General features: G+C 36.7%; 1 protein-coding gene across 17 annotated transcripts; it reads left to right on the top strand.

Annotated features, from left to right (window-relative positions):
• Positions 1 to 9,727: 9,727 nt before the first annotated feature.
• LOC114267687 (uncharacterized) lies at positions 9,728 to 20,941 on the top strand. Of its 17 annotated transcripts, none has more exons than XR_014362022.1 (5): positions 9,728 to 10,167; positions 10,988 to 11,491; positions 11,592 to 11,670; positions 13,012 to 19,363; positions 20,406 to 20,941. XR_014362022.1 is itself a non-coding variant. In XM_082916110.1 (5 exons), the coding sequence occupies exons 1-4, from the start codon at positions 10,132 to 10,134 to the stop codon at positions 11,652 to 11,654; spliced, it is 306 nt and encodes a 101-aa protein (XP_082772236.1). In that variant the 5' UTR covers positions 9,730 to 10,131; the 3' UTR covers positions 11,655 to 11,670; positions 13,012 to 13,582. The 17 variants fall into 17 exon arrangements, 6 of the variants coding, with proteins under 6 accessions (XP_082772236.1, XP_082772238.1, XP_082772239.1 ...); XR_014362021.1 differs by lacking the exon at positions 11,592 to 11,670 and adding an exon at positions 12,652 to 12,734; XM_082916110.1 differs by lacking the exon at positions 20,406 to 20,941 and having other exon boundaries at positions 9,730 to 10,167; positions 10,988 to 11,151; positions 11,449 to 11,491; positions 13,012 to 13,582.
• Positions 20,942 to 22,386: the final 1,445 nt, after the last annotated feature.

The raw sequence follows: 22,386 nt of genomic DNA on the forward strand, positions 1-22,386 counted from the left end.
GAGCATATCCTCTAGAGTCTGTATTGTTCTTTCTGATTAGCCGTCCGTCTGTGGGTGGTAAGCACTACTTAGTCTTAGTTCAATTCCCAAAGTCTATTGTTAACTCTACCAGAATCTCGAAGTAAACTTGGGATCTCTGTCAGATACTATGGAAACTAGAACTCCATGCAATTTCACAATCTCATATACATACAAATTGGCCAACTTGTCTGCATTATGTAAAGATTTGATAGGAAAATAAGCACCAGATGCACGGTAACACGTGCCTTTATGCTTTCTCCGGCATTTAGAACAAACTGGCATAGATCTACTACTTTGGCTTGAACTATTGGAGGATACTGTGTTTTGCTTCTTATTTGTAGTAACTGAACGACCCTTTTTAAAACTAAATCCATATATTTTACCACACCACTCAATTGTTGGAGCTTTCATTTGTTTCTTTGCGGCTAAGTTGGCTTCAGGGATTAGAGCCCTATCCAACACATCAGCATATTTGGGTAATTTTAAGACACCTACTCGATCAAACACATCAAGATCCAGTCCTCTTTCAAATTTTTGAGCCTTTTTATAGTCTGTATCCACCATGTGAGGAGTAAAACGGGTTAATTCGGTAAACTTGGCCCCATATTCGGCCACTGACCTACTGCCTTGTTTGAGTTCTTGGAATTCAGACACCTTCCTATTTCGGAAACACTGAGGGAAGTATTTTTCATAAAAGATTTATTTGAATTGATCCTAAGTCAAAGTCCCACTACTTTCACGGACAAGCATCTACCAACATCGGGCTTCGTCCTTTAAAGTGTAAGTGTCCAACAAAACTTTTTGAGTCTCGGTACATGGAAAGACCTCAAATAACTTCTTAGTTTTCAGCATCCACATTTCTGCCTTTAAAGGTTCAATTCCACCCAAGAAAGTCGATGGTTTCATCCTATTGAATTTCTGAGTCAAACTGATGATGTCAGTGTTCACCGGTATTGCTTGGACTGGAGGTGACGGAGGAGGCAATGGTTGTTGTCTTTGTTGTTACACTATTGCTTCTGTCAAAGCTTCAAGCATTCTTTCCATTCGGTTCATGCGAGTCTCAGAAGATTCAGTTGCATCATTACTTCTTGTATTCTACATTTCCTATAGGCAAATAGAGTACCAATAAACATAGGCAAATAATTCTTTTTACAATGTTCGGAGTAATTAGTTCCAATTCATTTTTGTCAAGTTCATATGTTCATATTCAAATTCAGTTTTCATAGTTACAGAGATTAACACACACACACCCATACATGCAGATGAAATGTCCCTAATCCTTTTCTAGAACATCCTATAGCTCATATGGACTCATGTGTGTGGTATAACTTGTGCTCTAATAGCACTCTGTCACGACCCAAACCCGCCCCTATAGGTTTAGCGTCGTAACCGGCCTGTAATCCTGGGATTACCCAAGGCCTCTAAACAGAATAATAAAATTATAAGGGGCTAGCGAAAGCCAATATAAACATACATTGTCTATAGAGTTGTACTGACATACATGGGACAAAAAATTTAAAACTTAATTATATAAAAAAAATAAAAAAAAAAACATCATATTTACATCAGTTATACATTACCAAAATCCACATATACAGAATTTCAAAAACATGTCCAGACAAAACATAAGAAAATACGAAGTCTCAAAAACTTGTTTCATATAAACTTGATCAGGTCTCAAAAGGGAACCTCCTCGGGAGACACATAGGTTGGATGACAAAACCCAAACTCCAAGTCATCAACTCTGGGTCTGGTCACGTGCCTGGTCACCTACATACATAATATAAATAATCAGCGGAAGCCCAGTGAATAATAACAGAGTAAAGGGTTAAATGAATGATGTCCCGTATCAAATTCAGAAAGCAGAAACAGATTCATATTCTTAATCAGAGTTCAAAAGCATGTTCTTATTCAATTTCACAGAGGATTATATGTGGTACACCCATTAGCGCTAACAGATCAGATATAGAGCATTACGGGTCATACTTGACCAGTTCCATAAAGGAACTTCTGGTACCGGAAACAGATAACATACTTAATCCACGGTATTGTTATCTCCAGACGAGGGCCATGAGACCATGGTATTATTACCCCCGAGCAAAGGCCATGAGACCACGGTATTATTACCCCCGGGCAAGGGCCATGTGCTAAGAATGCCACAAATACATGTTAGAAATTGGACAATCATTTATTGTACAGAATATAACATTTCATAAAATAGATCTTATTGCATCATACAAAAAATAAATAAAGTTGAACATAACCTTACTAAGTTATTACTCACTGATGGCTTCAGAAACAGACAGATAGAGCAGACAAATCAAATAGCTTATGGCGCATGACCCACACAAACATAACAGATACACATATTGAAACACACACCCTGATAATACTTAACTTATTGCGTTTCATTCTTAGTGTGTTTCTAAGTCTTATCCTCATTATTATGTCTTAATTAGGCTTAGGAATGCCTATGATGCAATGAGGATGCCAAAATACACTAGAAAGCACTTAGTCAGATTTGTTGAAAACAGGAGCTTCGCTTAAGCTCAACTTCCTTTGCTCAAGTGGAGGTTCAGAAATAAGGGTGGTCTTTCGAGCGGTCTGTAAACTCTACAAAAGTACTGGTTGCTTGATTTTTTTTTTCAATAGCCTCTCGACGATAACTCGATCGTGTGACTGAGGTCTTCGTTCGAGCGCAACTCTGGTCGCTCGAGCGATCTGCAAAACTTGTAAACTTCTGGGAGCATGCATTTTATGCTGCAAGCCAACTTTTGGTTGCTCGAGCGGAGGTGCAAAAAAAATAGTGGTCGCTCGAGCGTAGGTTCTGTCACTCAAGCGGAGAAGTAGAATTCTGAAATTCCCAGATTTGCTTCCAAGCTTCAAAACTCAACTCAAAGATGCAAATCCAGTTCTTTGGGGCCAAAAACTTAAGGAAACTTGTGTAAACTTGTAAAACATGGTGAATTCAAAATTGTTTCGCAAAATCAACACCCAAAAGCAAGCCCATTGTGCAAAAATCAAGCTTGAAACTCATGATATACACATGCATGTAATCTCTTCAAACTTAAACCTTTCAAATCATGCTCAAACAAGGTAATTTGATAGAAAACATGATGAAGTCTCAGAATTAAGTTAAAAATATGACATGCATGGGAGAATTGCTTGAACTCAACTTCAAAGTACCATGGAATGCACATGTATGCATGATCTACTCTCATCTTCAACCGTTTAAGTTCAAATTATGCATTACTCAACTCAATTCTCTTGAATTCATGTTCTTGATGTCACAATCATATAACTTAAAGTTTGGATTCATACCTAGGCTTTCCAATTTAGCCTCAAAAGGCTTGATTCTTGAGTCTCCAAGCTCAATCCCTCAATTAGTAGCAATTCCCTTACCTTGAGGTTAATTCTTCTCCAAATTGACTCTAATCTCACTCGTCTCACTCTCCCTCACGTTTGGAGCTTCAAGATAATGAAATGAAGGTGCCAAAAATGAACTAAAGGATTCATATTAGCCTTATATAGGCTTAGTTAAGGAGACTTAATTAAACTTGGCTTAAACTAATCAAATGGGCATTATTTATTCTAATTAATTTGTTCCAAATCGAATTTCAATTAAACCTACCACAAAATTCTAAAAATTCCAAATAATAGATAAATCCAGTCAATTTTGTGATCAGATGCCGCTAAGGCCTTCAATTCACAAAACAAAACGGAAACACAAACAGATACTTCTACGATAAACAAATACAAATGCAAATAACATATAATTCATGCAATTAACACATGATTTCCTCTTAACTACTTATTAGGCATCCTTAATCATGATTTAACAACTAATCACAGGTCGGGGTTGTTACATCTAGTATCTTACTATGCAGCTATTTGCTTAGTCGATATAACTCTATGATTACCGGTGAATGAATGTTGTGTCGTTTAATTTGAAATAATGTTGATTTCATGCTTAGGAGCTTAATTCCCCTTGAGTGCACATTTTCAAAAACTATCTTTCAAAATACATGAAATCAAATAGTTTCAAAATGAATGACATAGTCTATACTTGTTTACTTCACATAGTAATTTTTAGGATTATTAATAATTGGAATATGAACATATAATGTCAATAAACCTCATATCATGGTTAGTAGAGGCCAATTTTTTGATTGAGTGAGTAAGAGTGCTCAATTAATTACATTCCTCCCTCATACCTAAGGTTCCAAACCGAGACATCTTTGGTTATGATGAACAATGGCCTTGGCACGAGTCACAGGTTTCCTAGTTTTTCCAAAAGATAAGGTGACGACTCTGAGATCTAGTGATTTAGTCCATTTCTGGCAAAGAATTTGTAAAAAATGGATTTTCCATAAAATTTGTCGGATCTGGACTCTCATCTATGTTTCATATTACACTCATGAAACTAGATCAAAGAAATCGAGGGTCCGAACTGTTTAGCGCGCTCGAGTAACCCCCGGGCGTGCGACAGATTGTAAAATAAACACTCTTAATTAAATTAAAATATCAACTATATGAAAAAAAATTCAACAACAGCTAATCAAGAAAGAATCACATAACAACATCTAATTTAACGCCCCGAAATAATAACAATAATTCATCCCACAACATTTATTAAATAACTAACAATGCATTTCGAAATTAATATCCTTCCATTCATATGATTCCCTTTTACAAAAGATGACACATGCAATCATACATTCATAAGCTCTAACCTTGAATATGTAGCATGTGTTACAAGCAAACGATATAAAATGAAAGTTAAATAGATAATTTAATACCCTAATGGCTACAACTTTCCAAGATGATACTTGGGTACAACAAAAGTGAGTTTTAACTCAATACAGTTAAAGCCCTAGGTTTGTATAAAATATTTGCAACAAATAACAAAAAGAGAAGCTCTTGGCTCCAAGTCCTCCCAAGCTATGTCGTTGACGAAGGCATATCATTAACACCTGAAAATGATTTTCCACATAGGGTGAGCCAAAGCCCAATAGAGATATTCTAACACAATATATGAATCTTAACAAAACTATAAGGTAAATGCATATGCAATGTCATGTACCAAAACATTTTACATTTCTTTCTAAAATCATGCAATGCCAGATTATATCTCAATTCATGAAAACATTTCCTTTATAACAAAAAATAGGGCAGTGGATACAATCACTGGGAATCTCTAGGTACACGTCTGCCAGTAAGCTATACAAGCACTACACGGGTTTCTGGACTAACCGGACGGATCGACACCTAACCATGCGAGTTTCTGGACTTTCACTAAGGACACACAAGCCAACATAATACCACAACCGCGTCCCTACCTAGATCCACCAAGATTTTTATCCATTTTTTCTCAAAATAAATTCATTTCAATGTTAAGTATGCAACAATTCCCAATGCAATGTGTATGAGAGATTAGTTTCAGTTCACCTAATCCTTATGCAATTTCTACAACAATCATAGTTATCATCCACAGATAACTCAAAACAGATATTTCTATTCAAAACAGATAATATCCCAATAAAGATATAATTTCATAAATTCCGAGATAGGAGTAATAATACATATCCAACTCCACCATCATCATCAATATAACCACCCCTTCCATTCTTTCAAAATCCAACATCATTTCCATTTCCTTTTACAAAATCAAACATCTATGATTTTAGGGCAAAATCCCCTTTTCTTAAAAAATTGATTTTAAGTATAGAAATTCACCATTTCAACATAACTCAACAACATTTACAACTCCACAACCATTTTCGAGAACTCATTTAAAAACCCTTCTTTTAATTTGAGAAGCAAACCCTAAGTTTTATCCAAAAATTCCCAAATCACAATATTTTTTAGAAAGACAAATAATTAAGTTAAAAACCATATAAAAGGTCGAAGAACACCTACCTCAAGTTAGAAGACAAGAAAAAGTAAGGTTGAAACTTCAATGAAGACGAAAATGAACTTTGCTTTGATCAAAAGGAAGCTCTAGGCAAGCTCTATCTTTTTCCCAAAGGACAATGGTGTAGAAATCGACGAATGATGGTATATTTGAGACTTGAAGATGAGTTCTAGAGAGAGAGTGTGTGGATTTAGGTTTTTTTTTTTTTGAAATATTTAGAGAGATAGAGAGAGATGAAAAAGTGATCCAAAAAGTGACTTTTACAGACTTGTATATGCACAGACCGCTCGAGCGACTAGACACAATAAGCTCGAGCGCACAATAGCACCCTCCTAGAAGTTTTGCAGACAGAGGCTAATCACTTGAGCGAAGACCACTCAAACGCAAGAAACACCGCTCAAGCGAAGAGCACCACACTCCTAGAAGTTTTGCAGGCCGGCAAAATTACTTGGAGATCTCAAAGACCTTTAGAGCGCAAGAAAGTTTGCTCGAGCGAACAAGTCAAATTCTAAGCAGTAACTCGTTTGGAAAACTAACTCTCAACCGGTTCCAAATGAAACAACGACACTCCAACAACCAAATTTAACAAGGAATAAGATGAATAAGAACATGAACAACCATTTATATAGCGATCCCGGTTTTCCCTCCTTTGGTTGTTGTATTCTGGACTAGGTTCCGTGGATATCTGTTATTGTATATGTTCCTTTTCCGTCCTTTAATTCCTCGTATTTGAGTTTTAGGATGTGTTGGGCAGGTTTGTAGCAAGTTGGTTGTGATTGGGAATAAATGGTTACTGCCCAGATTTTGGTGTCTTCGCTTGAGCGAGACTTTTGTCGCTCGAGCGAGCTCTGTGCTTTAGTTCCTTCGCTCGAGCCAGGGTTCCTTCACTCGAGCGAGAGTTAGGTGTTGTGTCTGGTGGCTCGAATGAGAAGTCTTGTGCTCGAGCTTGCGTCTGCGTCTCTTTTTGACCTGAAGGTTGCATTTCTTGGCTTGAGCGAACTTTCCTTCACTCGAGTGAGCAAGCTGTATGTTTTGGGTTTCTTCGCTCGAGCGTGCTTCTGGGTTGCAGACCTGAAGCTTCGAATTGTTGGCTTGAGCGAACTTTCCTTCACTAGAGTGAGCAAGCTGTATGTTTTGGATTTCTTCGCTCGAGCGTGCTTTTGGGTTGCAGACCTGAAGCTTCGAATTGTTGGCTCGAGTGAGGTTTCTTTGTGTCTAGTCGCTCGAGTGACCAATCCTTCGCTCGAGCAAGCCTCGAATATATCAGTTGGCAGCAGCTGGTTTTTACACACTTTTCATCTCCTTTTTCTCTCAAACCCTAGATCCGGCTCCCTCTCTCTCTACACACACCTTCTCTCTAGGGTTTCATCTACTTCTAGAGTGTTTCTATCCTAATATCTTTGTAAGAAAGATAGAGGGTCGCGAGGGCTTCACTTTAATCTGAAAAGTGGGGGATTTGGAGCACTTTGGGTTTTCTTCATCTTCTCTATTTGGTCTCTTCATTTCGAGGAAGGGATACCCTACTCCATCTTATGAGTTTTGACATAAATTTTAGTCATTTTGATTAAGTGGTGTTGTTTGGTAATTTTGGGAAAGTTAGGGTTTGATTCGTAATTATATAAAGAGAGGTTTTGTGTTTTGAAGCTCCATGTGCATATAAGACTTTGGGAATATGAGTTTGTGAGTCAAATTGGTGGAATTTGGTCTTAGGGTCAATATTTGAGAAAATGGGGAAAATGCCCTAATTGTGCTGAATAATTAATTTGAATAATTAATTTGTGGAAATATGAAATTGAGTTGAAATTCATGAAATTGGGGAATTATGAGATTGAATGGTGTAGTTGGATTAATTAATCACTCACCTATGAAAATGTTGTTATTATATCTGTTGATGCATTTATTATCTATTTAGAAAAACTGCTTTGGGCTATCGGTGGAGGATAGTCTTGATTGTTGTAGACACTGTATGTTGATTAGGGAAAACTGAAACTAATCATCTGGAATATGTCATTGAATATGACGATTGGAATAATACATCGAATATGTGTATTGATTGATCATTGTATATGATGGGTGTTTAAATACATTGTATATGTATATTGTTTGGGAGGAGATAGGGGATGTACTCCATGGTTTGAGAGGAGATAAGGGATGGACTCTCAAATCTGTTTGGAAGGAGATAGGGGATGGACTCCATTAATACAGCGAATATGTGTATTAATTAAAGTAGTGAAGTGTTTTTTATATGAGCCGTTGTCTCATTGAATTGTGGTTATTGGAAGTGTTGTTATATGAGTTGTTATCTCATCTAAGTGTTTGGCCCGGTTCTGAGCCATGTTTATGAATTGAATTGGTTAAGTAAAAGATAGTGGACTGAAACATGTACATAATTGTCATGGAACTGTATTGGGTTGTAAGTTGGTTCACAAGTGTTAGCCATTTATCTTATGCTAATGTTTTAGTTATTGCTTATATCTGGTTTAGTATATCTCTACTGGGCATTGGCTCACCCTATATGGGACATCATTTTCAAGTCCAGGTGATATGCCACCTCCAAGGACGTAGCTTGGGAGGCTTAGAGACGGAAGAACTTTTGTTGTTGTATTTTTGCGTATTACATGTAAATTCAGGCCAAGGGCTTATTTGTATAAAGAGTTAGAACTCTTCTTTTGTTGAACCCAAGTGTTGACTTGGAAAGTTGTAAGCCTGTAGGGCATTTATTTTTTGTTGTCAACATGTAATACTTTTGTACTAAACACTCTGATGAATGGAAATATGCTTTATTCTCTTATGCCGATGCATGTCAAGAATGTGGGTTTATATGTATTATTTTGAGGGCGTTACAATTTAAAACAAGAAAATCCGGATCCAAAGTAATAAATGGGTCGGGTCTAAACCATAATCGTTATATCTAAACTCAAAAGGAAAAAATAATAAAACAATAACGATAAATACATCTTAGTGTATAAAGTGATTAATCGTCTATAATATAATGTCAAAATATAAAAGAATTTACTGTTCAATAATTGAAAAAGTAATTCAAGCAGTAAATCCAAATTTTAGAGGTTCCTTGAGAATATAATTGTTTTGTAGGTTTTTCTTCATGTAAGTTGTGGTTTTTTAAAATAATATAGGAAATGAAGTATAATTTCATGTATAGAATCACTATAAAATTTAAACGACAAATCGATAATATAGAATAATATAGAATTGGTATTGTGTATAGAATAATGCATGGGAAAATAAGAAAGAAGAAAAATAAATAAATAAATAAATAAAATAAATAAATTATCTCAATTTATGATGAAAAATATATGAAAAAAAATATTTATGAAATAGAATCCATATAAAATAGATAAAATTAGTATAATTTAAATTAGGTTTGGGTTTCTGTAGAATTCTAAATGTAATTAAAAAAATACACATTGACGAGACTTTCAAGAAAAAATAAAATAAATCCATTATAATGTATCACGTAAGCATGAAAAAAATATTATTTCTAATAACATATATAAGATATATATGATATGATGTTGTGCCTCAGTCTTTGAGGTGGCAACCAACTCCAAAAATTTATATATATATATATATATTATTTATTATTTAATTTATTTTAATATAATATAAAATATTTAAAATATATTATTTATACTAATCTATATATATATATTATTTATTATTTAATTTATTTTAATATAAGATAAAATATTTAAAATATATTATTTATACTAATCTATAACATATATAAAAAGGATATAACTGTGGTGTAACGTAGTGTAACGTTGGTGCTTGGTTATAAAGCATCTACCAGTCCATTTACTAACATCTCCCTTCTATTCAAATCATAATTACAACTCACCCTTCCTTGTCAGCTATGCCTCTCTCGATCGTTCCTTAACAATGATAGTAGCCACAACATCTACAATCGATTGACCAACCAATCAAAGGCCACCATCTCTCCCTTCTTGAATCTTGCACAAAACGCAGACACCGCTATCACCGTTTCAGGAACATCACAAGCAGCAGGAACCTTCAAGAAGGGATAAGCTCATGACACAAGCAATAAGCTCTCTTCAGGAGTTGAGTGGTGCAATCGGTGGAACGGTGGAAAATCTTCAAGAGTTGAGTGGATTTTCAAACTCATCACCGAAACAGAACCTTCAGTATATTTATGGCCATACATACTGGATTGGTGTATGTTCTATGAGCTGGAACAACCTGAAAAAACTGAGGTGTGTCTTCTTCCTTTTGTCTATTATGAAATTATTCCTAATTTGTCTATTTGGGGCTCTATTCTTGATCCTCACAACTGTTTAATTGTGTGTCCACCATGTGCTCGATCATATGACATTGGGTTCTTGGTGAAAGATCTTAGATTTTTTAGGGTGCTTTGTTTGACAGTATGTATGTGATTTCCTTGTTCTGTTGCCCCAATTCAATTTAATATTTGGCTGATACTATGTGCTGTCTTTGTTTTGTTGTTCTGTTATAATTTTATCTTCTGCTCACCATGTGTTTGATAATATGCCCGACCCAATAATAACATACTTTCATTGATTGATGATGACAACCTTGCTTTTTTATTAGTTTGTTCTCCCTGCCTGGAATATTTTTTTACCACTCTAATTAATAATATGATTTCACAATATGATTGCTTGTTTGCCTACATGCATATGTTTCCTTCCTCTTGTTTGGTGAATAAATGACAATTTAAATTTAAAAACTTGCAAGAACTAGAAAGAACAAATGTTTAAATAAACCAGTGCTACAATCTATTTATGGCATGAACTAATGGACCTTCTTATTTCACTCTATTCCTCATTGCTTTTTTTGTTATGACCCTAATATATTTAAGGAGCTATTTTTTCTTTTTCATTCTTTGGTAGGGTATTAGAGATTGAGCTAATCCACTGTTATGCTAACTTCATTCTGAATTCTATTTCGAAGGTCAAATAAATGCTTTAAATTTACTCTTTGCCAAGCTCTTGTATTTGCCACATATTTGTCAATTCTGATTTATTATTATTCCTAATGCTTCTTAATCCATTACAGCACCCTTTGTGGATCTTGCTTTCTACATATTTCGTATGTCTACTTCAGGAAAAGCATGAAAATGAAGACATTCAAGGATCACTTTTTGAAGAACCTTCTGATGGAGCTCTATTTTGCACTTGGGAAACATTTAAGAGGACATTGAAGGATAATATAGATTCAAAGTGACACATATTAACCATTTTAATGTTCTTTGATATATTTGTTAGTCATTGTAGTATCTCAAAATTCTCTTCTTAACATGTTCATCCCGCAAATGATTAGACTAACAAGCCGTTCTTGCTCATAGAACAATGTCATGGTATTTCGCTTCTATTTATCACTGTCAACCTAACTTGAAAAATTATGCCTTCTTGTACTCCATGTAACCAAGTTTCTTGGAGTCTATTTTTATGTCCAACAATGTTTTTTTTTTTTTAATTTTTATTTGTTAGAGCTAAACAACGCATCATTCATTGTAGGAACTTTCACCACTGGCTCAAGATTGGAGATCACCTTAGCGAGGTAATTAGATCGATTCCATCTTAGAAAAGTACAAAGATTGTTAGATATCATAATTTTTAAAATTTCTGTTTTTCTTTTACTTTTGTATTTTTGGTTGTAGGTATTATTAGTTTCTTCTACCAGTTTAGTCCATCCATTTATTCCACCTTCCTATTGGTTATGAGGCCCACTTTAAACAGGTTATTGTTAGTTACTTAAATTAATCTTATTTGTTCTCATAACTGAATCTCAATGATGTTAACTTAGAAGATATGATGATCTAGAGGATAACTGAACTTATACAAAATTTGTTGTATGTCACTTTGTTTTCTATGGATCTAAACCTACACATTAGAAAGCTTCTCTACTTTGCCAGGGCTACTCAAATTTTTTTGTAACTATTTGTGATGTGATTTTGCTAATTTCAGCTCTGAAGTGGGTTTACTTCTACAAATGTTGCTGATGCTTGTTATGTTATTTTCCCATTCTCTTATGATTGGAATCGTTTTCATCCACTTGCATCTTTTGAACTTCCACGCAACAATTTGGCTTAGAAATGTAGTTTCTTTTTGCTTGTTCAGCTAATATAGTTTTCATGTGAAGAATGGAAATGATATAAACTGAAAAATCAATGTGCACTTTATTTTTCTTTTGATGGGCTTTACTCATTTTTTATTTGAATTCATTAAATATTGAGCTTAAGGTTCATGCTATGACCATTTCCACGTGTGGATGTCAAGATCAAGCTGCTAACAATTGGTGGAAAAAGATTAAAACTTACAATTTGGGACACATGTAATTAACATAGATGACTTGTTATTTGGAACTATTTTGTTTATTCAATGTGGAAAATTTCTTGGATCCCAATAACTAAAACAGTTGCTAAAATAGCTACTTTCCAATACCAAAACCCTACAGCTGCCTTGATGAAAAGTTGAGATAAAAAAATAATTGCTGAAGTGTTTGTGCAAATTCGAGTGGTTTTGGAGTTGTGGAAGGAGAGCCCTTAAATTATATATTGACATGTATCTATCCTTCAAAATAGATATTGTGCAAATTAAATTAGATATTGTGCAAATTTTTTGGGGGGTTGTTTCTTGCTTTTTTCAATGGCTTAATTTTGCTGAAGATGTTGTCAGAGTACATTGATATTAATAATAATTTGCCAGCACTGTCTTCAGAAGTTGTGCATCATGTTGTTGAAATCTTGAAGTTTTTCAACACAAGGACTTGTCTGCTTGTTCTTGGTACTGGTGCCTTGCAGGTATTTGTTTTCAGGCTGTTATTGATGGATACATGCTTCTTAAGTTGTTAGTTGATGCTAAAACACTGAGATACTCATCAATCCTAGAGAAAGAACGCCCGTTAACTGTTTGATGAGTATTCAAATCAAACATTCTCTTGTACATAATGTTACTGTACTCCATAGTTCTATTTATTTTTGTTCTGTTTTGTGTTGGATTTTTATTTTATTTTATTTATTTTAAAGCAAAAATTATGAATGAGTATGTTAGTCATGTGTTGTCTGCATGAAACTGTAGGTGGCCGGTTTGAAATCCATTACTTCTAAGCACTTGGCATTGTGTCAAGGTGCGCCCATCCAAGGGTCAACACCTTGATGCCACACACATTTGTGCCCTTTGGGAGAGCCAAAGACATGCCTAAGTAGTTGTTGGTGCCAGTGCAAGCTATGGCCCAAGGCATAGTGCAAGATAGTCCAAGACATGCCATGAAGCAAGCTAGCCACCAAGTAACAACTTTAGGCCAACTTTTAGAGGGTCAAATGTAATCTTTTTGCCTTGTAAACTTTTATGTAAATACCTTAGTATTAAACGTGTTTTGGGACCAAGAGTTGTAATTTTTCTATTTTTGTAGAATTATTAAAAATCCATTATGACTCCTCAAACATAGTGGATGTTTTCTCCTGCTAGATAGGAAATGGCTTAACAACCAATATATAAGGAGGGGGTACCCAAGTGTTGAACCAGACCACTTGTGCCTTTAATGTAGCCCAACCTAGGTTATGGTAAGGCAACTTTTGTAGCACTTTAGTGCATTGTTCAACTATTGTAATGCCTTCTTTTGAGTAATGAAAAGTTCATTTCGCTTTTACATTATGCAAAGCCTTTCAATTGTTGCTACTTCACTTTTAGTTTGTTAATTGCTATTTTGTGGCTTGTCTCCAATCTTGTGGCTTATCAACATAACTAATATTGTGTTTGCTTGTCTTTGCAAACCTTTCGAGCTTTATTGGCGGGCTAGTGAAGGGAGTTAACTAGCGCCACACACACTTGCATACCTTTGTCAAGGCTTCCGCATTGCCGGTGTGTGACAGTTGGTATCAGAGCCCAGTCTATTTGGTTTTCTTTATTATTGGCTTTCTAAATGGAGGGTACTGGCAACCGTCAACCCACGCAAAGGGGGAGAATTGAGCTCTTGGAGCAGCATATGGACAACATGGAGGCCATGTCAGCTTCATTAGCCACCCTTGAGCAACGGGTTTATGATATTGAGAAAACTCAGGGCCCTACTCAAGGGCATGATTTTGAGGATGTTGTCACTGAACTCAGGCTGGAGATTGAAGACCTCAGTGGCCAGGTTGTTGTTCTTACCCGTGCCTTTGGCAATGCATCTAGTGGTGGCGTAGAATTAACTAGGCGCGTGTGCCCGAGCCCCCTGCCTACGATGGCGCCCGAGATGCCAAGGAGTTAGACAACTTTCTTTTTGATATGCAGCAATATTTCAAAGCTGTGAAAGCCAATGCTGAGGAGACAAGGATTTCTATGGCCACAATGTATTTGTCCGGTGATGCCAAGTTATGGTGGCGGACTAAACATGATGAGATGCAACGCGGCTTATGCACAATTGAGACTTGGGAGCAACTTAAGCATGAACTTAAGCTCCAATTCTTCCTTGAAAATGTTAAGTATAATGCCCGGCGTGCTTTGCGGGATCTCAAGCACACCGGCACTATAAGAGATTATGTGAAAGAATTCTCTGGGCTTATGCTAGACATCAAAGATATGTCAGAGAAAGACAAGCTCTTCTTCTTTCTTGAGGGATTGAAGCCATGGGCCAGAGTTGAACTTCAAAGGCAAAGAGTGCAAGATTTAGCCCACGCACAAGCAACAGCTGAATACCTTACGGACTACGCCGAACCTAAGCAACGGGATAGTAGTTCCCCGCACAAGAGTAGGGGAGGTGGAAAGTCCCAAGGCTATGGCAAACCTAAGAGTGGGGGAGCTAACACTTCTACGTCCAAAACCCATTCGGGTGGAGGACAATGGCAACAGAAGAGCTATGGTGACAAGGCAAAAGCCCCTCAACAATTCTCTACAAGCAAAACAAAAGGCCCTATCTCTTGTTTCTTATGCAATGGGCCACACCGGTTATCTGAATGTCCACAAAAGTGTGCCTTGAATGCTCTAGCAATTGTGTCTGACCATGTCTCTCAACGAAGTGATGATGATAGCGAGGAAGAAGACGTACGGTCTAAGCGAAGTGGCAAGGGTTCTAAGGCAGCTGGCTCTAGAGTGTGAGCCTTTCATATGATGAATGCCATGGAGAAGAAGGCTTCTACAGGGAGGCCTAAGAAGAATGCCAAGAGTGGCAAAGTGGGCAAGTATTCAGATCCCAAACAACTTGTGGAGTCTAGAAATGAAGGCAAAGGGAAGAAACCCATGCATAGTGGGGAATCATCAGGCAAGTTGAACAAGAACAAGTCATCCAACAAAGGTTTGATGTTTGTGGTTGTAAAACTCAATAGGAAACCCCTTCGTGCGTTGATTGACACCGAGGCCACCCATAACTTTGTTGAGGGGATTGAACTTGAAAGACTTGGGCTATCTTTAGAGAAGGATGACAGCCGCATCAAGGTGGTTAACTCGGCAGCACAGCCTATCTATGGGGTTGCAAAATCTGTTCATTTGAAGGTCAGCACTTAGGAAGGAAGAGTAGATTTCACCGCAATGCCCATGGATGAATTTCAAGCCATCCTTAGGTTGGATTTCTTGAGAGGCACAAAGACGGCAGTCATGCCTTATTCTAATAGTATGTGTGTCATGGGGGATAAGCCATGTCTCATTCCTACTATGGCCACTAACAACAGTGACTAGTTTGTCTCAGCTATGTAACTCAAGAGGGGTGTTAGGCATGGTGAGCAAACTTGGGTTGCTGTATTGAAGTTGAATGAAGCTCTTGAACCTACTCCTGTCCCAGCCGCAATCAAGAAGGTCTTAAGACAATTTGCAGATGTTATGCCTGAATAGTTGCCTAAGGAGTTGCCTCCACGCCGAGGTGTGGATCATGCTATCGAGTTGCTGCCAGGGGCAAAGCCACCAGCTCGTGCACCATATAGAATGGCTATTCCTGAGTTGAATGAGTTAAAGAAGCAGCTTACAGAGTTATTGGAAGCAGGCTTCATCAGGCCATCTAAGGCCCCATTCGATGCACCTGTCTTATTTCAAAAGAAGCATGATGGTAGTCTTCGCTTATGTGTGGATTATCGGGCACTCAACAAGCTAACCATCAAGAACAAGTATCCTCTTCCTCTCATTGCAGATTCATTTGATCAATTGAGCAAAGTGAGGTATTTCACAAAGCTAGATCTTCGATCGGGGTACTATCAAGTAAGAATTGCCGAGGGAGACGAGCCTAAAACTACTTATGTTACTCGTTATGGCTCTTATGAGTTTCTTGTCATGCCATTTGGCTTGACCAATGCCCTAGCAACATTCTGCACCATGATGAATGAAGTTTTTCAAGAGTATCTAGACCAGTTCGTGGTAGTATATTTGGATGACATTGTAATTTATAGCTCCACTTTAGAAGAGCATGTGGAGCATCTTCAGAAAGCCCTTACCAAGTTGAGAGAGCACAAGCTTTTTGTCAAGCTAGAGAAGTGTTCTTTTGCCCAAGAGGATTAAGTTCCTAGGGCACATTGTTGAGCATAGATGCATCAAAATGGACCAAGAGAAGGTCAAGGCTATTCAAGAGTGGCAGCCACCTACAAATGTCTCAGAGTTGCGGTCATTCCTTGGATTGGCTAATTATTATCGCAAGTTCATTGAAGGCTACTCAAGACTAGCTTCCCCATTAACAGAGTTGTTAAAGAAGGGCAAGCCATATGTTTGGGTAGAGGAGTGCCAACAAGCCTTTCAAGCCTTGAAATAAGCTATGTCAAGAGATCCTGTTCTCGCTCTACCAGACTTAGGTAAAGCATTTGAGGTACAAACCGATGCATCTAATTTTGCTTTGGGTGGTGTTCTTTTGCAGGATGGTCAACCAATTGCCTATGAGAGTAGGAAGCTCAATGATGCTGAACGGAGATATCTAGCTCATGAGAAAGAGTTGCTTGTAGTAGTGCATTGTTTGAGGACTTGGAGGCACTACATCATGGGCTCCTGATTTGTTGTGAAGACTAACAACACGGCAATTAGCCATTTCTTAACATAGCCCAAGCTAAGCGCACGACAAGCACGGTGGCAAGAGAAGTTGGCAGAGTTTGATTTTGCCTTAGAATACAAGGTCGGTGCCACCAACCATGTTGCTGATGCACTAAGCAGGAAGGCAGAGCTTGCCGTGTGCCATCATGTATGTTCTTTAACTTCCATTTCAACCAGCCTCAAGGAGAAAATCAAGGCTCATCTAGACAAGAATGCTATGGCAGAGAATCTTATGAACCTTGTCAAAATAGACAAGACTCGCCAATTTTGGGTGCAAGATAGACTTCTAATAACAACAGGCAACCGCATATTTGTACCCAGGGCTGGTGATTTGAGGAAGACACTTCTTAGGGAGTGCCATGATACACTTTGGGCAGGACATCCAGGTTGGGAACGAACATTGGCCTTGGTGAAACAAGGATATTATTGGCCCCAAATGCGTGATGATGTGGAAGACTTTGTCCGCACTTGTCTCACTTGCCAGCAAGACAAGGTTGAGTATAAGAAGAAAGCAGGCTTGCTTGAACCTTTGCCCATGCCTAAGCGTCCGTGGGAAAGTGTATCACTTGACTTCATCACTGGATTGCCCAAAGTGGGAGATATTGGGACTATCTTGACTATTGTGGACCGGTTCTCCAAATATGCCACCTTTGTTGCTGCCCTAAAGTATGTTTCAGCGGAGGAGACTGCCCAACTCTTCTTCAAACACATTGTTAAGTATTAGGGTGTGCCTAAAAGTATTGTTAGTGACCGAGATACACGCTTTGTTGGCAACTTCTGGACGGAGTTATTCAAGCTTCTTGGGTCGCAACTTAATACTTCATTAAGCTACCATCCGGAGATGGATTGGCAAACGGAACGTTTCAACTGTATGCTCGATGAGTATTTGTGCCACTTTGTCAATGCCAATCAACGAAATTGGGTGCAACTTGTTGATGTAGCACAGTTATGCCTCAACTCTCAAAAGAGTAGCTCCATGGGCAAGAGTGCTTTTGAGATAGTGAATGGCCAGCAGCCACTGTTGCCCCATACAATGGATGGACCTTATGAAGGAAAGTCTCCCAGGGCTTACCAATTTCCTAAAGAATGGAAGAGAAACCATGACATTACTCGTGCCTATCTTGAGAAAGCAGCAAGTAAAATGAAGAAATGGACTGATGAAAAGAGGAGGCCACTTGAGTTTAGAGCTGGGGATCAAGTTCTTGTCACAAACTCAACCCTGAGCAACGCAAGTTTATGAGGGGAAGAGATAGAAGGCTAGTGCGCAAGTATGAGGGACCGGTAACCATTCTAAAGAGAATTGGCAAGTGTACTTACAAGATATATGCTCCATCTTGGATGAAAGTGCATCCGGTTTTCCATGTGAGTTATTTGAAGCCTTACTATCTAGACAAGGAAGATCCAACCCGAAATGAGCAGAAACGCCAAACCATCACAGCTAAAGCAGGGAAAAGGTCTATTGAATCTATCTTGGCCGATCAGGTGAAAATGGTTTCCAAGAAGAAACAAAGGCAATACTTGGTGAAATGGAAAGGCCTTGGAGATGAAGAAATCAGCTGGGAACGAGAGGCAGACTTGTCGGCTTTTCAAGACGAGATTGATGCTTATTGGGCCAAGTCGTCGAGGGCGTCGACCATTCAAGTGGGGGAGATTGTCAAGGTGCACCCATCCAAGGGTCAACACCTTGATGCCACACACATTTGTGTCCTTTAGGAGAGCCAAAGACATGCCTAAGTAGTTGTTAGTGCAAGTGCAAGCTATGGCCCAAGGCATAGTGCAAGATAGTCCAAGACATGACATGACGCAAGCTAGCCACCAAGTAACAACTTTAGGCCAACTTTTAGAGGGTCAAATGTAATCTTTTTGCCTTGTAAATTTTTATGTAAATACCTTAGTACTAAAGATGTTTTGGGACCAAGAGTTGTAATTTTTCTATTTTTGTAGAATTATTAAAAATCCATTATGACTCCTCAAACATAGTGGATGTTTCCTCCTGCCAGATAGGAAATGGCTTAACAACCTATATATATGGAGGGGGTACCCAAGTGTTGAACCAGACCGCTTGTGCCTTTAATGTACCCCAACCTAGGTTATGGTAAGGCAACTTTTGTAGCACTTTTAGTGCATTGTTCAACTATTGTAATGCCTTCTTTTGAGTAATGAAAAGTTCATTTCGCTTTTACATAGTGCAAAGCCTTTCAATTGTTGCTACTTCACTTTTAGTTTGTTGATTGCTATTTTGTGGCTTGTCTCCAATCTTGTGGCTCATCAACATAACTAATATTGTGTTTGCTTGTCTTTGCAAACCTTTCGAGCTTTTTTGGCGGGCTAGTGAAGGGAGTTAACTAGCGCCACACACACTTGCATACCTTTGTCAAGGCTTCCGCATTGCCGGTGTGTGACACATTGGCAAGTCAAGTTATCAGTTTTATGGATGGTATTATTCCTGGTAGGTGACGAGACATAAAAATTCTGCTATTGCCATAGAGTTGTTTCGTGTAGTCTTATGTGAATGTTTGTAATTATGCTATCACAATCTATTCACTTAACTACTTTTAAATTTTAACATTAAATACAGTTCATCCATGTTGGTTGTGTCTTGGGCTATTTCAGGTTGAGGAAGGGTTCACGTATTGGTACTGAGAAAAGTTTGATTCCATGTAGGTGTGTGCAAATATATGCCAAGTGTTGTAATAACCAATGTTGCATTACTTGAATAAGTTAAGTACAAATCTGCTAATCTAAATTTTTTTAAATAAACACTTGATGCTGGAATGATGGAATTAATATTTAAATGCTGAAAATTGTATTTAAGGTGATCTACAACTCATAATAGTTGCAAAGGCATGCATTTTGAAACTAAAATTCTATAGAAGCCAAAACTACGACATTAGGAGCGGCAATTATTGATTACCCATCGATATGTGAGAAAGAGGATTTCATTTTCAATTTCCTTTTTTCAATTTATCTAATAGCTTATTGAATTTAATGAACAAATAGAAAATCATCCCTTTTCGCAATAGCTAAAAATAAATAGAAAAATATTTGAGGTATCTTGCATTTTTTGACCCATGGAGAGATATACTATGTTGTTTTAGTATACATATAAATTAGAAGAATCTATAAAAATATTAGTTCCCTCAATATGATGAACAAGATTGAAGAATAAGATTAGGATTACCTGATGGCACAAAGGGATAGGTTTGAGAACCAACTGGTAATGAGAGAGTTAAACAAATCACACACACCCCTTTTTGTATATTTTGGGAGAATTTTTATGAGAAGTGGTTGGGGAAAGTTTGAAGCCAATTCCTACAATCTCTTTTAGAGATGAATCTATCTGAGTCAAAAGAGAAGGGATGGTGTTTCTTGTTAAAATTAAAACTATATGTTTGCCTTTTCCTCTACATATAATCTGAACATATATTTTTTTAATTATTCATACTAATGACACCATTTTGATGAGTAGGTGATTTTTATTTGGTATGTAGTTAGCAGCTTCCATGCTTATTTGTCTTCCAAAATGTGCTGCCATGTGGTTTCAATTTGTCTATTCCCTCAACTACATCGAGTGAGGGCCATCCCACACCCTCCCAGTCTTCCTCCTAGAAAGTTCATTCAGTCGGTGCATCATTTGTAGAGAAATAGTTGGGACGACATTCCGCCGCTGCAACGGATGAGGACCTAATCGAATACATCTACATACAATGTCCAATATTCTGGGGCGGTGAATCAATTGTACAAAATCATCAATCCTATATATTCAACGTCTAGGATTTTTTATTCACCGTGTACATAGATAAGCTCCCAAACAGAAGACTCCCAAATTGCACCACCTGGTAATACATTATTACAAACCTTTTGTTTTGTTTATACATTAGATGATTACACATCATGATTTTCAATTTCTTTTGTTTGCAGATGTTGGTATTAGATTTGTACGTTTGTGTGTTAAATCCGTGTTTGTTAATATATATACCTTGCACACATTGTGTTTGACAATATGCCTATAAGAGAAAACTTATTATGTTCATGTGCTTATGACATTTATTGCCAATGAAATTGGTTTATTTTATTTTATTCCTTCATATCAAAACATCCCAAACGAATTAACTTGCCAGTTCTTGTCATATAGGACTTTGAATGGTTATTTTTGCTGTGGTTTCATATGGTTTCCATCATGCCAAGTTTCTCTTGGCAGGTTTCAAGGTTTATATCGATCATGACAAAGTTGATACTTGTGAAAGTTCACAATGTGAAGTGAGTTCAAGCACAGGTAATTAATGAAATCTTCCCAATGGTATTTGTAAACCAAAGTATAACCATTAGACTTGTTGAAAATATGAATACAAATATATTTACTTAAAACCCATATGCAGCTGAAAGCAACCAACATAATTCTGAAGGTGCCAAGTTGTGGAATAGTTCTCTGATTTTCTTTTCTTGGGTAACACATGAATTCTTTTCAAAATTTTTGCTCAGTCACATGTTTCTTCTTACCATTTTGCTCAATTTAAATAGTTTTAATTGTTGATGCTTTGTTGTCATCTTTCCTCTACCAACCACTTTTGTATTTACTTTTTGTTTTAGTTTATGATGTAACAGTGATGCGACTCCACGCGCGAAGCGCGTGGGGGCCAACTAGTTTATATAAAAACCCTCAAAATATGTACGAACACATAAAATCATATAGAATTATAAAATTTTACAAATTAATAAACTAATAAAATATATTATAGCAGTCTAAACCAATTTGGCCAAAACAGATGAAAGTTGGGATTAAAGTTTAAATCTAATTTTTCTGTTGACAAATTTATAAAATAGAATATTCTAATTTTCATCATCGAGTGTTTAAAAAAAACCGCTTAAATAGTAAGGCCGGTCAAAATGAAATATCTTCAATAATTAAAGTCATAATAAAGACATATAATCATTTCATTCTATCTCTTTCTAACCAAATATAATATAAGAGTTCATAAAAAAATATTATAAATAAAATAAAATGATATATAAATATATAAAGTCTATTCCGATATATATTTCTTCCATCAAACAAATACTATTTTAAAATTTTAAAATTAAATTTTAATATAAAAATTAAAATATATACAAATTGTCTACGTTTGAATTTGTCAAATTGGTGGCTGGAAAAATCAAACCAACAATGCTAACGTTGCCAACATTGTCAAATATATATCAATACTAGTTTACAAAACCCATGCAAGGCACGGTCTAATATTACAATATATTTAAGTTTTATATTTTAATAATATTTTAAAAATTAGAATATTATTTTATGAAATTGAATATAATACTTCATTAGATATATGATATAAAATTATGTGATATGATATATATCATTTTTTAATTTATCATGCCTTTAATGATGTAAACTCCAATTCCATTACCATATCATTTTTGTTAGGTTTTATTCTTGACAATCCCGTTTGACAAAACTCCTTTCAGATGTAT

Source organism: Camellia sinensis, chromosome 2 (assembly GCF_055761805.1).
Source record: "Camellia sinensis isolate YWXY chromosome 2, ASM5576180v1, whole genome shotgun sequence".
Lineage (NCBI taxonomy): Eukaryota > Viridiplantae > Streptophyta > Magnoliopsida > Ericales > Theaceae > Camellia > Camellia sinensis.